This window comes from Bactrocera neohumeralis, unplaced genomic scaffold (assembly GCF_024586455.1).
Source record: "Bactrocera neohumeralis isolate Rockhampton unplaced genomic scaffold, APGP_CSIRO_Bneo_wtdbg2-racon-allhic-juicebox.fasta_v2 cluster11, whole genome shotgun sequence".
Taxonomy (NCBI): domain Eukaryota; kingdom Metazoa; phylum Arthropoda; class Insecta; order Diptera; family Tephritidae; genus Bactrocera; species Bactrocera neohumeralis.
Window position 1 is genome coordinate 7,316,254 of NW_026089624.1, and position 18,754 is coordinate 7,335,007.

Genomic DNA, 18,754 nt, shown 5'->3' on the forward strand with positions numbered 1-18,754 from the left:
CTTTGAGAATGTAATTAAAAGATGTGTATTTTCGATATAAACAGAAAACTAATATAATTTTTTCATTAACGTCACATAACATAAGAAATAAGTGAGCTATTTACAAAAAATTTAAAAGTTTTATTCAATACTTCTTTAAAAAAAAAAATTATTAAGTTTCCCATTGCGTGTTTCGGTCTGGACACAGAAATAGCACAGTAGGCCGATTCTGCGGAAATTAAATAAATTTTTAAAAATCGAATAAGTATTATAGCGTTTCAGCACTTACAACGTTAATATTTTGTTGTGTGCCCACAATTTTTTAAAATTGCTTGGCATTGTCTGGGCGTGCTCTCCACTAATATCTGACACCTCGTTTGTGGGATTGCGTACCATGCCTCTTTGGATTCAGTACAAAGTTCTTCCGAATTTTTGAAATTTTTCTTGGTAATCTGGTTCTTAAAGTCGTGTCTTCACATAGACGTCTTCGCACAAATCTACTGCAAACGTTAAGCCCAAATTCGTTGTTTATTTTCGCCATAATCTCTCGGGATGATTTAAAAGGATCACCCTTGCTTTTTCTAATGACGGCTGTATCGACAAATTCCGTTGTTTTACGCCCAGGAGCTTTGTGGATTTTTTTATTTTTGAGCAAATTTGGATCCCTTTTAACAAAATTGATGGCGTTGTATACCATTTTTCTCGAACAATCTGAGTTGGACTTCTGCCTTTTTGTAAGGACCAAATATTATTATCCTTTTTTCCAGAGTACAATGCATATTTCTGCCCATTTTAAAAATATGTAAATTTTTTTTTATAGTTATAGTTAAACAGCGTATTTTTTTGCACGATTGCTAATTAATAATGAAATTTGTACAAATAACTTAAAGTGTGCTATTTCATTGTCCAACCAAACTTCGTTACTCTTCGAGTAAAACGAATTACAACAAAATAGTAGTCATGATAACGGCATACGCTTACCGTTATAAAATGTGGCAGTCATGCCATACATAGACGTGGAAAATTGCTATTTCTCTGTCCATGACTGTAATTCTATAGTATTTCAGTGGTGTTGCCAATCTGTATTAAATAAATGTAAGTGGAAGACACCTCAATGGTCAATTTCTTATTTTTTATTATTTTTTATCTCTAGAGATTAATGATATTTACCGACCACTCAGGCATTCATCCTTTCATTAAGCAACTTGAGAAAATTAAAGAAACACTCAACGCCTTCGTTAAAACCTTTGTTAAAGGTCAAATTCTAAAGGTATTGCTCTCTTACAGAACAGTTTTTAATTTAGGGACTAATTGGGAAGGTGCCGCTGCCCAGCTGGTTGATGTCCTCGTTAGAGTGGAGGCTGACATCACCGCCGTCCAAGAAATGCGATGGACGGGTCAAGGACTGAGACGAGTAGGTCCTTGTAGCATTTACTACAGTGACCATATAAAGCGCAATTTTGGTGTGGAATTCGTGGTGGGAGATTTCGTCACCGAGTACTATCATTCACTCCGGTGAATGAACGTCTAGCCACAATCCGCATCAAAGCCAGGTTCTTCAACATATCGCTGATTTGCGCCCACGCCCCGACGGAAGAAAAGGACGATGTGACCAAAGATGCCTTCTATGAGCGCTTGGAGCACACCTATGAGCGCTGGCCCCGCCACGATGTCAAAATTATGCTATGCGACTTTAACGCCAGGGTGAGCAAAGAAGGTGTCCTTGGCACGACGGTCGGTAAATTAAGCCTCCACGACGAAACATCCCCAAATGGGTTCAGGTTGATAGACTTCGCCGGGGCCCGAAATATGGTTATCTGTAGTACTAGATTTTAGCATAAGAAGATTCATCAAGCCACCTGTCTCGGGATCGAAAAACCACCAACCAGATCGACCATATTGTGATAGACGGAAGACACGTCTCCAGTGTTTTAGATGTCCGTGCGCTCCGAAGTCCTAACATTGACTCGGACCTCTATTTTGTTGCAGCTATGATTCGCACACGCCTCTGTGCAGCAAAAAGCGCAAGTCAACAAACACAAGGAAGGTTCGACGTCGAGAAGCTGCAATCAGAACAGATAGTCGAAAGATTTTCTACTGGACTCGCACTCCTGATCTCTGAGAGCACTTGTCAGCAACTCGGTATAAGGGAACTGTGGGACGGCATTTCGAGCTCCTTACGTACAGCTTCAACCGAAACCATTGGTTTTCGAAAAATGAAAAAGAACAACTGGTACGACGAGGACTGCCGTGTAGCAGCGGAGAGCAAACAGGCTGCCTCGCAACGTTACGATCGACCACAACACGTGCGGGATGGTATAGATCCCGAGAGTTGAAGAGGGAAGCGAGACGCATTTGTAGACAGAAGAAGAAAGAGACCGAAATGCGTGAATATGAAGAGCTTGATCCTGTCGGCCAGCTTACAAGGGGTAATGCTCGAAAATTCTACGAAAAGATGCGGCGGCTAACTGAAGGTTTCAGGACCGGAGCATACTCTTGTACAACCCCCAAAGGTGATCTGGTGTCCGATGCTCTGAGCATACTTAAATTGTGGAGGGAAGACTTCTCCAGCCTGCATTCAAACACGGCGGCGAAGAACTGATTAGAAGCATGCATCAGCTTCTTTGCAAAATATGGTCGGACGAAAGCATGCCCAACGATTGGAATTTAAGTGTGCTCTGCCGAATTCACAAAAAGGGAGACCCCACAATCTGCGCCAACTACCGTGGGATAAGCCTCCTCAACATCGCTTGTTAGGTTCTATCGAGCGTATTGTGCGAAAGATTAAAGCCCACCGTCAACAAACTGATTAGACCTTATCAGTGTGGCTTTAAACCTGGAAAATCAACAACCGACCAGATATTCACCATACGGCAAATTTTGGAAAAGACCCGTGGAAGGACACACACAACCTCTTCGTCGATTTCAAAGCAGCTTTCGACTGCACGAAAAGGAGCTGCCTCTATGCCGCGATGTCTGAATTTGGTTTCCCCGCAAAACTAATACGGCTGTGAAAACTGACGTTGAGCAACACCAAAAGCTCCGTCAGAATCGGGAAGGACCTCTCCGAGCCGTTCGATACCAAACGAAGTTTCAGACAAGGCGACTCCCTATCGTGCGACTTCTTCAACCTGTTGCTGGAGAAAATAATTCGAGCTGCAAAACTTAATCGAACAGGTACAATCTTTTATAAGAGTGTACAGCTGTTGGCGTATGCCGATGATATTGATATCATCGGCCTCAACACCCGCGCAGTTAGTTCTGCTGTTAGTTCCACGGCGAATATCGCATTCGATGGAGCGATGAGCTGTATGAGATATATGACGACATTGACATAGTTCAGCGAATTAAAGACAGCGGCTACGCTGGCTAGGTCAAGTTGTCCGAATGGACGAAAACACTCCAGCTTTGAAAGTATTCGGCGCCGTACCCGCCGGGGGAAGCAGAGGAAGAGGAAGACATCCACTAAGTTGGAAGGACCAGATGGAGAAGAGCCTGGCTACTCTTGGAATATCCAATTGGCGTCGCGTAGAGAAAAGAAGAACCGACTGGCGCGCTGTTGTTAACTCGGCTATAATAACGTAAGCGGTGTCTACGCCAATTAAGAGGAAGAAGAATTGGAGAAAATTATAGAAGTTAATCTATCAAACTCTTAATTCCTCTAATAGTGTTTAGTACAAGCATGTATGTATTTTTATGCTTTCTTTTTGATTAAACAGTTAGTAATCTCAAAAACCAATGATACATACATTTAAGTATAACATTTGTAGACAATTCTGCTAACTTAATATTAAACAAGTAAGAAACGGGAAGTTCGCGTGCAACTACCCCAACGTATATAACCCTTACACTGACCGACAAATTCTGCATAAGATTTATCAGAAAAACGGAAATCATTATACGTAGTATATGGGAGTTGGTGTAGTATCGACCCGACTATATCTAGTAACTATTATCATGCCACATACTTAAAAAAAATGTTCCCAGGCCAGATTTTCGAAAATCCTGGCAAAAGTTATATGGGGCCAGGTCAAGTTTTTGCCCAATTGTATCTAAGTTAGGTACAAAGCTATACTGTTATGAGTAAAACATGGTTGTTGTAGCTTTAGTAGTTTAGCAGATATGTGCATTAAACTTATTAGAAGGCGGGGCAATACCCACTTTTTCAAAATTGTTTGCTCACAGCTCCCTCTTGCTACTGCACTAAATTACAGTTTTATATCTTAATTTCGTGCTTAGTTATGGCATATTTTAAGTGTGCGGTTAATGGCGATTTGTAAGCGTGGCAGCAGGCCGTTAGATTGGCGTCTATGAACTCGTAATGTTTTTTTTGTACTAAGAAACCCGCATACAAAATTTCATCGCGATATCTCAATTTTTACTCAAGTTACAGTTTGCACGGCGGATGACAGACAGACAGTCACCAGGATTTCAACTTTTCTCGTCTTCCTGATCATTTATATATACTATGTATATAAGTCTATATCTATCTCGCTTAGTTTTAGGCAGTGGCGTAGCTAGGGGGGCCGAAGGGGGCCGTTGCCCCGTTAGGTGAACAAAATTATTATATTCTGTAGCTACAGGTTGTAGAAAATAAAAACACCGCAATTACAGCAATTATTCAAACCTGCCTTAGAAGAAAAAAAGAATATTTGCAGTGCGCTTATTTTATTTAGTTTCCGTGAGGTAACGCTGAGCGGGTTTTTCGAAATTTCAATTGTTTTTTGTTTGAAGGTAAAAAGGAGAATTGCGAAAAAATCAGCGAATTTGCTTTTATGGAATAAAAATTATTAACAAATTTGATAGTAGCTATCCAGCGCTATCTTGTAAATTATGTACAGAAATAGCATTAAAAATTTCAAAAGATCAGTGTAGTAGTTTTGATGTTAGGTGGGCATCGACTTTGAAAACGTGAGTTGTGGGGAAAACCGCTTACCACTGAGATAAAACGTGTTTAATACAGCATTAAAAATATTCGTTATTTTGTCAATTTTGTTCAAGTCGACTTGACGTGTTATGCATTTCTTTAAAAGAAAAAAACATCGAAAAAATGTTAAAACCCTATTCTCTTTAAATAAAATTTTATGTTTATAACAGACTTAGGACATAGGCGCTGTTTCAAACGAGATGTAATATATTATTTTTAAGTACATTATTTCTAAACGAACTCCATAAATTCGGATATTTTGTTTATCTAAGCGAGTGTCATTTTATTGCTCTTTCAAGACATATTGTATGAAACTAATACGAAGCAATTATAACTAACTTTTCTGTTATAATACCCCTTTGCTTCGTTTCTAACGGCAACCCTCATATAAATAGTTTATGTTTTTGAAATTTTTTAAGTTTTGTCTTTTTTATTATAACATAATTTTGTTCCCAAGTAATTATTATGAATCGTTTTTTAAAAACAAAATTTAATTTTGTAGTTATGGTCAGATTGCAAACATCAGATAATATAATTTTCCCAGTCTTCAACAATTTGTAGCTACTATAAACTTTTAAAATTACGAATTATATTGTAGAAACTACTATTAACAGATTTTTCCTTTTATAAAGTCTTAATGCGTTCTTATACATATAAGTTTCTGGTATAATGTCGATATGTATTCTCTTTTTGGAAACGCTACTTAAATAGGTCCGTCATGCGTCTTTAACTCGTCAACGCTCAGCATTCAGAACTCATCAAAGGCATAGATCAGTAAGTGTTCTAGTTTTATAGTGTTTTTATAAAAAAAAGTGTAATTAGAAAAGAACGACAACGACAATTGAAATTGAAAAAAATCTTTTAATATAAATAATGTAAACAAAATAATTTAGTTCATAGACGAACATTTTCTCATTACACGAATTCATAAAGAATGTTTTTTTTATTTATTTTGTATGACATAATGTGAGTCAAATTTGGTTAGATTAGATTTTATGACCTTCCAGCATCGTCAATTCAAATAATCCGTAAAGAAATTTAAAAATTCATCTAATTGTCAATTATATTAATATTTATTTTATGGCTAAGTTTAGAACGTTAAAATTTACGTATTATTTCATAAACTTAGTTTTAATTATAAGTATTTAGTTAAATTGCGATATAAGCTCATATTGGGATACACTTGGCGTCAAATTAATTTACAGTTGTTGTGCATAAACAAATTCATAGTGTATGTAATTATATACAATGTTTATGTATATAGTATGCTCAATATTACTTCTAAAACATACAAAGCGAGCGAATTTGTATATAAATAAACAGTGTGGAAATTTTTAGCTCACTGAGAACTAACAACCAGAAGCATTCAGTAAGTCATTTGTTGCGCACGCGTTGTTTGATAGTAGTTATACCATTTTGTAGTTGATCCATGGAACGCTAATAAACCAGAACATTTTATTGAATATTTTTTATGTTTACGCAAAAGTGAAAACTAAGTTCCTCATTTTGATACATAGTAATCGGATTTGTGTGGGGTTAATTGAAACAAGGAAAAATCAAAGAAATAACACTGGTTTTCATACAATTTTTAAACGAAATGTTTTATAACTTTTAAAGTATAATAAAAGTAAAGGAAAAAGAGGTAAATTTATATATACCACGAATTATTCAAAAATAATTACGAAGTCGTTTTCAATTTATCTTTTCATTTGATAAAGCTCTTTGAATATAAATGAAGAAATTATGTGCTTATATTGTTTAACAATTCTATTCTGACATATATTTGACATATTTGCAATCAATGTCATAAGGATTTGAAATTTTTGTCAATGGTTTCTCTCTCCAATTACAACTAAACTCCCACTATGCGTATTGTGAAGGAAATGCTACTGCGGAGTTACAAAAATTCTAAATTTTTAATTAAAATATAGTAATTGGTATAGATGGTAGAAACTAAAAACTTTTTAGAATACGCCGCCAGAAATCGTGAAAGCATTTAAAGAAATAGATATACACAAATCAAAGATATTATCACAATTATGAGCAAACATTTTATCTGTTATGCAGCGATGTTGCGGATAATTTTTCTATTTGTAGTTTCATATAAATTCGCATTCCTTGATAGTCTGAAATTGAAGTATTGATTGGTATTATAGATTGGCGGTAACCGGCCACTGCCAAGCCCACAAAACAGTGTACTTAAATTAAAAATTGTAAAAGGCTATAACATACTATATTACAAATTAAAATTCAAAACTATTGTTTGGTGTAGAGTAGTTGAGAAGGATATCTATAGTGTAAAATTTTGGTGAACTTCGACTTATGACATATTGAAAAAACTGTTGATAGTACAGTTGTCCAAAAATTGGTTGCGCTTTAAAAATTTAGTAATTTTGGATGTAATAATTTAAAACTTTTTGTGGTGAAATATATTATAAAATTTAAATACGATTAAAATAGTAATATAATATATGTATATATAGACTTAAAAAAAATCAGAACAAATGGTTTTTTCGGCAAGTTCAATTTATGTTATTCAAAAAAGTCTCCTGCTTCAATACAGCTTATTGCACGGTCTAAAAGCATGCCGAACGAGCGTTTTAGCTCGTTGGCCGGTATGGCCGCCAGCATGCCGATGCAAGCCTTTTGAATGGTCTCTACGTCTGCATAACGCTTTCCTTTCATGGGCAAATGCATTTTTTCGAAAAGGAAGAAGTCGCACGGAGCCATATCAGGTGAATACGGGGATTGGTTAATGGTCATAATGTGATTTTTGGTCAAATAATCGGTCACAAGCGTCGATCGATGAGTGCTATTTTTGGTGGTCAGTCAATCTCCGAGGAACAAACCGGGCACACACCTTTCGTAAGCCCAAATGAAAATGCGATAAATCGATGTTTTGGAGATGTTCAATTCCATGAACATGATGACTTCGGCTGATTTTTGATGAAATCACGCACAGTTTCGATGGAATTTCCGGCGATCACGCATTTTGATTGGCCAACATGTTGATCGTCATTTATGGCCTCACGACCACTTTGAAAACGTTGAAACCACTCGTACACTCTGCTACGGAATAGGCAATCATCGCCATAAACTTGTTTCATCAATTGAAACGTTTCGGTAAAAATTTTACCAATTTTAAAACAAAATTTAATTGGCTCTTTGTTCAAAACCCATTTTCGCACCGATAATACAAACATACTGACACTTAACACGCAATAACTTCACTTCCAATCAATGAAATATCATGAAATTTTCACTGGACAGTCGATAAAGATAGCACCAGTCGACATATAGATAGCGCCCCCAGGGGACGCTAGATTCAAAAAGTCCTGTTTACTTTGGAACACACTTTGTATCTATAAATATTTTGTCAAAAATATGTTTTTATTAAAATGAGATTAGATCTTTTATTAGTACACTTAGTTAAACTATAATTATACCTTTTTGTTTTTTTTTTGGTTTACCTATTTATATATATTTTTAACTTTGTAAAATTTTCTTATTAATCAGCGTGATGAGACTTCGAGTGATATATCTAAAATGTTTGAACCTACTATACTGACTGCGGAGCCACTTTCTTCAAATGTTGGCTCTTTCGTAGTTGCTAAAAGCAATACCATGCCATCAACTATAACAAGTTTGGAAATTTCGAACGAAAAGACAGCAGATCAAGACACCTCATTTTCGCCGGGAACGATAATAAGTTCGGGAAATCTTAATTTGACCACAATCGTTACTGCAGCAACGGCATCTATGTCTTCATCTACTACAACGTCAGATACCGCCAACAACAGTAGTGACAATGTAATACGATCTGCATCAGCGTCTCGCAAAACAAGTACAGCATCTGAATACACATCTCTGTCATCTGATTATACTCCTGACAACACAATTACGTCGTCAACATCAGCTTTCGCAATGGAAAACCCACCAAATGATACCAATGATGAAGTCGAAATATGTGGCGAGATATTAACTTCGCCCCCTCAGTCTATAGCAGATGTTGCAATGTCCAATACCTTAGGTATCACAGTTACGTCAAATGCGGTTTCACCTTTGAAAATACCGGAAAATCAAAAAGATTCCGATGAAACATCTGATGGCACTGGACAATTTACTGAAGCAGAATGTGCAACATACATACAAACAACAAGTAAGATCAATGACATAGAACTGGGGCATGATAATATTAATGATCAAGGGCAAAGATCCATTGGTGCTACAGCAGTTATGCCTCCAGTATGTGCAGCTAGAAAGATATCACGTTTTCTTGTAAATCCTGTTATTACCTCCTGTGGGGATGGAACATTAGAAGTAACTACAACATCACTAGCTAACCAAAAGAGACATACTTCTATGGTCGTGAAAACCGATGAGGGAATAGGGGACTCACAAGATAAAGTTCCTCATTCATCCACCGAAATCCAAGAAGATAATCAAAGTGTTATTCTGGATTTAAGTGATAGTACAATTGTAACAGAAGCAAGTACTGATAATTTGTCGAACATAAGTACCTCAGCTTTGATAACTGCAGCACCACTATCTTTGGCATCTACCAATATCGTTTCGTCACCGTCAATATTATCAGCCGTTGGTTCCAATAACACTTTGGAACAATTGAAAATCGAATTAGAAAATATAACACACGCTCATGCTTTCGCAAATTCTGTTGTAGCTTCACTTAATAACACTACAGATCAAAATCAACAGCAGTCAACAACGCAAGCACCTCTTACGGCGCTAACAACGGCACCAACGTCGTCACAGCAACAACATCAAGACGAGGTAGTAAATGGTGTCGAAGTTCTGAATAACCATTCATATGTTTTTCATTTTTCTAATCTGTTTCTGTTATGTGTAAAATATTTTAACTAATTTTAATCCTCTGATACTTAAGTTGTTATGCTTGAATATTAATAAAGAAGCTTGTAAAGTAATCACTCATTCAAGAAACATAACTTTCCAGTAAAAATATTGGTTGAAGTTCCATCGAATTTTATTGTTTAAATTTTGCTTTCCATTCCCTCATTTAAACATATGTTTCATTTTATATATATACATTTTTTTAATTTAATATATTTAGTATGACTCGAATATTTGTCATCATTTCATTTTATACAGATAAATAAACAATCGCCTATAACATCCGCTCAATCACTTGGTCGAAGTACTCCAACAGGATTTTTAAATTCTGCTCGTGGTTCATCTGTCTATAACTCTCGTCGCACATCGCTTGACATAAGTGGTGGTTCCGATTTCCAGCATCTTACAACAAATGTAATTGAAGGATTGGAATCCTCGTACCAAGTTCCTGGCACTAATGTACGCAGTAGTAGTGGTGCTGCTTCGTGCACATCCGCTCACACCCCTATAGATCCAAACTCCGAAGGTAAATTAAAATGGATATAGTCAAATTAATTTTCTACAGTTCTGTTAATTAGTTGGCGGTGCAGGTGGTAGTGCATCAAGTATAAGTGCTGGCGCTGGATATATCGAGTTTAATACAGGCAATCGCCAAGCTGGTGGACTTAGCAAAAGTTCACTAGCAGATTTGGAGAAAAAACTGGCTGCTTTACGACACGTCGACGTGGTAGATGAGGTAGATTTTTTTTAAATATATTATTCTTAGCATTGCCATGCATTTCACCTATGTATATGAAGGGGAGTATAATCTAACTTGTATTATATGATTAATTCTGATATTTTCGATGTTTTGAATATATTGCGTATACATATTGCAATGACGTTTGTTTTAATCAATAATTCAGGCAACATTAGCTTGTGTTGTAATAGCATAATAAACGAATAGATTACATATGATAGGTAAATCATAAGAAACCAATCTTGAATTAGTTTTGAGTAAAACAATTTCTGGACCTTTTAATTTGATAATACCATAAACGTGCATAATATCCATTTCATGTTCTTATATACTTATAGAAGTTTCGTATCGGTTATGATTTTTATAAATTCAATAATTTATTTTTGTGTTTTTGAATTAGATAAAAGCTGTCACACCAGTCCAATGTACAAATACTAAAGTATCAGAAGACCAACGTAGTTCGAGGAAAATATCGCGTTTTAGTGTTAGCAGAGTGCCAGAACAGAAAAGTGGAGGCGGTATTGGTAATGGGAATTTATCTGATGCACCGACGACTCCACCGATTAATGCGGAACCACAACAACTACGTATCGATTTGCAGACAATCGCCCAACAAACATTCAATCAAACTAAGAGCGATATCACAAATACACCAACCGAAATTACACACATACCTGGTCAATATATTGCTATAAATAATGCTAATTCCAATCAACCAATTATTTATCCACAAACATTGCAACAACAAAATTCCACTCAGGTTCAAAATGTACAACCTGCTCAGTCATACACGCAGACACAAATTAATACTCAGGTATTACAACAACAACAATTTTTGCAACAATTGTTATTGCAGAAGCGGTCAGCTACCCCAACATTACAACTACCGCATTTGTTTCATCAAAACTTTAATCAAGTACAACCAAATATAGCACAACAGCAAGTTATTCAACAACATGCGTCACAGATTAACCAGCCAAATATACCGCATCAGCAGCAATCTACAATTTTGCATCAGCAGCAACAACAACTTTCCCAACAGAGTCAAACTCAGCAGAAACCTATACAGTTGCCTAATTCAAACTCACACGTTCAGAATGTTCAAATTCAAAATCATTCCCATATTCAAAACCAGCAAAATAAGAATCCACAACCAGTTCAGTTACAACAAGTTACTAACCAATCGCAGCTTCAAATTCAACAGGCTCATAGCCAGCAATCAGTTCAGAATCAGCAAGCATTTCAAACCCAACAACAAATTCAAGTGGTACACGTTCACAACCAGCAACATACTCCCATTCAACAGCAAATACAAAATCAATTGCAAAGCCAAAATCCAATTCAGCAGCAGCCACCATCTGTTACAAGGCCCCAGCATCGGCAATCCCAAAATCTAATGCAACAAACGAACCAACAGCATATTGTCGTAACCCAACACTCGCAGACACCTTATCCGAGTAGCGAAAGTATGTATCCGATTTTATATATTTCTTGTTTTTATTTATATATATTTGTATTTTAACTGATTTTTCATTTAATTTTTCTTCATCCAGCAAATCCTTCTTTCATATCAAATATATTCTTAATGACTATCTGGGTTATGAAGCAAATATATACACATACATATATATTTATATATATATATATATATAGCACAAATATTTATATTATTAATTTCAAGTTTCAGACACCCCTGTGCTTATGCCTGTCTCAAATGAAGAGCCTGTTTCCCTTGCCGCTACTCATCCACAATTACTACCTACTGTAATTCAATCTGTAAGAACGATTAGTTCATTTCATTATATTGGGTGGGCATGAATTGGTCTGGTTTTTCACTGTAGGATATCAAACACAACTTAGACTCTTTGGTAAATCAGCTGTGTAATTTGCGACTAAGAACTAATCAGCATCAACGACTGCTGTTACTGAGACAACGTCAACTTATTGAAGAAGACGAATTGCGTTTGAAGCATTACGTTGAGTACGAAAAATTTCAGAAAGCGTTGCGTCAATGTAAGTATAATCTCATATTTATATGATAAGACAAAATAAGAAGATGTATTTCAAATATTGAACTGCCAGAAATGCATTCTGTAAAAATTCTAAATAAGAAACAAAATGTTTAATTTTACAAGTCGCGAATAGCTGCTATATTCTATTTAGCTAAGCACCGTAAGTCCACGCGTCAACATTATCTGTGCTTTTGAAAATTGTGAAAGTACTAATATACATCATGTTACTTTATTTAAATTATATAACATATATAAAGGGTTTTTGAACAGGGAAAAAAAGAGTAGACCGATAGGACCAGCAAAGGACTCCATACTTTTCCGCTCTTTTGAATTTTGAATCCGCAGTCACAGGACAAAATGCCAGTGAGACAAAGAAGTGCTAGTAGTGTTGTTGTTGTTGTTTTAACGGAAATTCAATCCACGTTGGGATAATAAATGTCGTTTGTGTTGTCGTCGATGTCATCTAACGGTAGGCCCAAGAAACGTGCTGTTTCGACGGGGTCGGACCAAAGGGAGGAAGGTGTTAGATGGGTAGGGTTTGTAGGGCATGGAAAAAGGTGGTCAATGTCATGCGGAGACTCGTTGCATGCAGGACATACATTGGGTATGTCAGGGTCTATTCTGGATAAGTAGGAGTTTAACCTACTACAGTATTCAGAACGAAGTTGCGCAAGGGTAACACGCGTTTCTCGCGGCAGCTGGAGCTCTTCGTCTGCGATGGGTGGTGGTTTGACTCCAAGAACGCCATTCACGAGAAGGGAGTCGGTGAAGGTGTTGATGGCTCCGTTGTGAATGGCGGTCAAAAGTTAGTTGCGTCCGAAGTCCGGTCAGCGTACTGTACGACGTGGTCGACGTAATCCAGGAATGACCTTTTGATGCTCCTAGGAGGCGGTTCCACTCCAAGCAGATGGCTGCAAGAGTGATTTCTGCGAAAGCATCCCAGCAGGAACTGCTTGGAGAGGAGTTCATTATGCTCCTTAACTGGGAGCATAAGCGTCTCACTGTGGAGGTGTTCAATGGGAGACATCAAAAGACATCCTGTAGTGGTCCGGAGTGCAGTGTTTTGACTGGTCTTAGTTTCCTCATCTGCGTGCCACTGCATCCAGGCGACCATATGGGAGCTGCGTAATTGAGGACCGGCCGGCCGATTGCCTCGTATGTTGCCAACAACGTTTCTTTGTCTTTTCCCCATGTGCTTCCGGCTAGCGACTTGAGGATTTTGTTGCGGCTCTGTACCTTGGCGATAATCGCGGTCGTATGAGGAGTGAAGGAGCATAGACTGTCGAATGTTACACCTAATATCTTAGGATTATTGACAGTCGGAATTTTGACGCCGTCGTCTGCAATGTTCAGCTCAAGTCTATACTCCTTCGTCCAGTTTGTGAATATGGTCGCTGTGGATTTGGTGGAGGAAAGTGTGAGATTTCGTGCAGTGAGGAAACGAGAAAGGTCGGAGAGGTAGCTGTTTACCTTCGAACACATGCCATCGATTCCATTGCCCGACGCCAATATCGTGCAGTCATCAGCGAACGAGGTTATGGAAACTCCCTCTGGTGGTTGTGGGAGTTTCGAGATGTAGAAATTAAACAGTAGTAAGGAGAGGACACCACCCTGCGGAACGCCCTGTTTAATTCTTCTCAGTTTAGATGTTTTACCTCGAAATAGTACGGATGACTGGCGACCGCTCAGATAGTTCATGGTCCACCTTTTTAGCCCTGAAGGGAGCGTAGTTGTTTCGATGTCCTACAGTAGCGTTGTATGATTGACCGTGTCAAAAGCTTTTGACAGGTCCAACGCTACGAGGATCGTTCTTTCGAAGGGTGGTTTCTGGTTGAGGCCACGAACTATCTGGGCGTTTATGACGCTAAGTGCTGTGGTGGTGCTGTGCACTTTTCGGAATCCTTGCTGGTGGCTGGTTAGGCTCAGGTGGTGAGTGATGGTCGGGAGTAGCAAGGCCTCAAGTGTCTTCACTACTGGGGAAAGGAGAGTTATCGGTCGATAAGATTCCCCTTTGTTAGTAGTATCGAGAATAATGCTGCCACTAGGGCATCAATTGAGGAAGACCCAAATCAGTCTCTCACGTTGTTCTCAAGCGTAGTGCATACCTGTGACGTCGTTATGGCGAATTTTGCGAAAAGATCTTGGCCTACATCCTTACAAGATCAAACTGACGCAAGAACTGAAACCGCTTGACCACCAGAATCCGCGTATGTTCGTGAATTGGGCTGAGCAACAACTTGAAAATGATCCGGATTTTCATCAAAAAATCTCAGAGATAAGGCTCATTTCTGGCTGAATGACTTCGTCAATAAGAAATATATGCGTTATTGATCAGGCAGCATACGTACTGCATGAGTCACTATTGCTTTTCGAAAAAAATACGTTTTGGTGCGGTTTATGGGCCGTCGGTGTCATTGGACAATATATGGTTCCAACCGGACGGCACTCCTATTGAAAACCCCGTTATAACAACTTAAGGTTGCATCGATGGGTCTCTGCATATTCACTGTTTTGATAATCATTCATAAAAATATATAATTCATCAATCATTTGCAGGCAGTGGATGGAGTGAACTATATGTATTTACTTACATTTGAAAAATAAAATACATCCATAACTTTTCTGTTAGTTTGATAAGTATAACGTGTTTCACCACTTTTAATACATTTTTGTTTTTACTTATGTCTATTATAGCTGGAGAAACACAACCTCAGGTATTATACGTACAACCAACAACATCCCAGCACGGGTTTCTGAATTTGGGCGGAGGAAATTTTCTGCACCAAATAAATGAAGTAAAACCTATTACGAATATACAATCAGCCTACGCAGTAGGAATAAACCAAACACAACCGCTTCAACAGCAAATTCCTTCACAAATGCAGCAACAACAAGCACAATCACAACAGTCTATTCAAATGGGCCAATTTTCAAACCAAACAGCTGTAACTTCTACAACTTCGTGCGGTAGTATCAACCAAGAACAACAAGCTCTGCAACAACAGCAAATTCAAAAGATATTGCCTCAAGTATTGGCCAATAGTGGAAACAATATACAATGTAGGTAACAATTCTATAGGACTATGTGACGCTTATGATATAAAAAAAATTCTCAATAGACGCACATATAGTCCACTGATTATGAGATCAATTATTAAAAATTATGATATTTTGAACTTCGACTACAGAATAATAGTAATTTTAACACAACTAGCGGTCCCAATAGGCGTTGTCCTGTACACAGGTCTATGAAAATAACAATAACTGTTATGTAAGTAACAAAAATGTGGATACATTTATCGCGATTTGACCAATCAATGTATACTGTGAGCGAAGGGAAAGAGATTCATTAAATAAAAATTTAAACTTGATTCAAATAAATTTTAAGTTGAATCTCGAACTATTTTATAAAGGTATATTTTTTAAAGCTACATTTTAATATATTACTCGCTCCCCTAGCTCCTTGTTGTCAAGGATATCATTCATCATCGTACTAATATTATACAGTGGGTTGCCAAATTATTAGGGACAGTCACAAAAATATGGTATAAGTGACGTATTGGTCTTTTTTTAGTTATAAAAAGCTTTAATAATAATAAAAGAGTAATTTACAAACTAACATAAGAACAAAAAAATAAAAATAATTGTTTCAAAAGTATGCATATGAGCGGGATAAAATATTTCTGATTAATAATCAGTACTTAGCCACATTTCCTTTCGCCTCAATGAGTGCTTTAATCCGCCTGGGCATACTTTCAATGTAAGTTAAGGCACCTTCTTTAATCATGGGGTTGTAGTGCCATACATTTATAAACTTTTCAATCAATTTTACCTTGGTAGTTATTATCTCTTTGGAAATTTCGGCCTTGTTAGTCTGCCATAAATTTTCGATGGGGTTCATGTCAGGTGAATTGCCAGGCCAAGGTAAACCTGGAATGTTATGGTCTGCCAGAAATTTGGTTATGCTTCATGCTTTATGACATGGCGCTGAATCATGCATAAAAATGAATTCCTCACCGTCTGGGAACCAATCCTTAAGTTGCGGTAACAGTCGAGTTTCCAAAACTTGTCTGTATTGGTCTTGTCTCATGGTACCCTGGACAATGTAGAGACGTCCAACCCCTTTAGCGCTTATGACAGACCACCCCATTATTTTAACAGGGTGTTTAACCCTCTCCACAATGCAGTCAGGGTGATATTTTTCGCCTGCACGTCGCCTGACGAAGCTGCTCTTGTCGGCTAGAATTTCAAATGTTGACTCATCTGAAAAACATACCTGAAAAAAAGAAAGTTGCTGATTATTTTCAAATATATGATTTAAAAAATGATGTAAGATGACAGTAAAATAATAGCTGACCTTGCTCCAGTCCTCATCAGTCTTCTGGCGGTATTTTTGGGCCCAGGCAAGACGATTTTTCTTCATCGTATCTGTTAACCGAGGTTTTTTTTGCAGGACGATAACCACTCAACCCTTCTTCTGCTAACCTTCGCTGCACAGTTCTTTTGGATACTAGTACTCCAGACTCTTGAACTAATTGAGTTACGAGCCCAGCACTTTTCTTCCTGTTTTGCAAGCAGATGTCCCGAATTTTCCGGTCAGATCGTGATGTTGTTATGCGTTTTCTTCCACTCTTGCCTTTTCTTTTTGGCGAAAATGACTGATTTTGATCCAAACTAATCTTTATTTTATTCACTGCTGTCTTAGAAACTCTAGATAGTTCTGCTATCTTCCTTTGCAAATGGCTTGTGTGCTGGAGAAGAGTTTTAATCTCTGATTTTTTCCTTCGGGACAAATCACACCCTCGACCTATACTGGATCAAAATAAAAAAATATTATAATGAAAATCGGTCCAAATTCATTATTTTTTTAATAATACAACTATGATACTTACATTTGATCTGCGTTTGTTGCACAAAAATGATAAAAACTTTTTTTAAATAATTAATTTCAACTTTCACTAAAATACGTGTTCAGCACCCTGCGAGTCTACCGTTAATAAAATATTTGTAGAAAGTAAACAAATACATTAACTCTCAAAATCTACTTAAAACTGGAGTTATCAAGATGTGGTGAACGCAAAAAGTACTTTCCTGTAAAGTTGTTCCTCTTAAAACCGCACTCAACTGCGCCCAAAGGAACAAATTGGTGAAAAATGCGACTGTCCCTAATAATTTGGCAACCCACTGTATATTGGAATAGTTAAATTGGCAATTTACATTTTTTACTGACTTCGTTATCACGTAAGGAATAGTATATATATAAACACGTATGATGTAACAATATTTTCACAAATATCTTAGTTACAAATGTTTCTTGTTATAGTGTATAAGTAGAAGAGGACGCGGCTATTTCTAACCCTCGTTCAACATTCATCGAATGTAATTGTAAAATCGACAGCTAAAATCCAGCACGTCAGAAAACACAAACTTGGTCATTGCAGTTTAAATATTGTATTGTTCTGTGTAATGCTTTAGGAATATTTGTGAGCTATTATGCACACATCTCAAATAATTATTCAACTTTTTCTTGTTTAGGAACAACTCTCAGTATAATCCCTATACATAGTATGTATTTAGGTATGTAAACAAAAACAAATTACTATACCCTGCCAGTAGTTGTGTTATGTTATTGTTTTTTTTCGTTTTAAGTATTAAATATTAGATTAATTCATTAAAATAAAACAAAAATAATTCCTACATGAATATTGAACACATGCTTATGTTTTGCTTTTGAATTGTTATGACTTTTAACATAAACCGATAGAAAGTAGCCTATGCCCGTCCCGAGGTTCCAAGCTACCTCAACACCAATTTTCAGCCGTTCATGAATTATAAATATATACATAAAATTGCGAAATCGAGGATGATTTTTACAAAAAAGGCCGTCGTTTGAACCTTCTCCAGGACTAAAGGAATACCCGTACAAATTTTCACATTCATGCTGTGGTTCGGGCGTTATGCGCGGACATACATACCAAAACAGCGTTTCAGCATGCAGCAGATAATTAGCCGTGAGAAAAGCCACAACTTTACATTGTTTGACCTTGTTCATTTTTTATTCTTGTGTTCCACTGAGTGACAGCTAATTTTTTGCGAATATAAAAAACGAAACTATTGTATAAAATGTTGAAGGGTATATTTACTATACATATTTAAAGAATACACTGTAAAATTAAAAAAAAAATTTCATATGTTTTAACAACAGTCCTCTACTGCTGCAGATTCAGT

The 18,754-nt window shown here is 37.0% G+C and overlaps 1 protein-coding gene across 5 annotated transcripts in view; it reads left to right on the plus strand.

Moving 5' to 3' along the window:
* The window catches only part of LOC126765661 (serine/threonine-protein kinase WNK1), a 44,685-nt gene that overhangs the window by 21,992 nt on the left and 3,939 nt on the right, over nt 1-18,754 (plus strand). For 3 of the 5 annotated variants that reach the window (XM_050483223.1, XM_050483224.1, XM_050483221.1), the window contains 8 exons: nt 5,618-5,680; nt 8,423-9,697; nt 10,034-10,301; nt 10,354-10,511; nt 10,915-11,980; nt 12,196-12,290; nt 12,356-12,527; nt 15,221-15,586. In XM_050483223.1, coding sequence (XP_050339180.1) covers nt 5,618-5,680; nt 8,423-9,697; nt 10,034-10,301; nt 10,354-10,511; nt 10,915-11,980; nt 12,196-12,290; nt 12,356-12,527; nt 15,221-15,586 — 3,463 coding nt within the window. Of the gene's footprint in view, nt 1-5,617; nt 5,681-8,422; nt 9,698-10,033; nt 10,302-10,353; nt 10,512-10,914; nt 11,981-12,195; nt 12,291-12,355; nt 12,528-15,220; nt 15,587-18,754 lie in introns of those variants that run through there. The other 2 variants (XM_050483222.1, XM_050483225.1) reach the window with 2 other exon arrangements.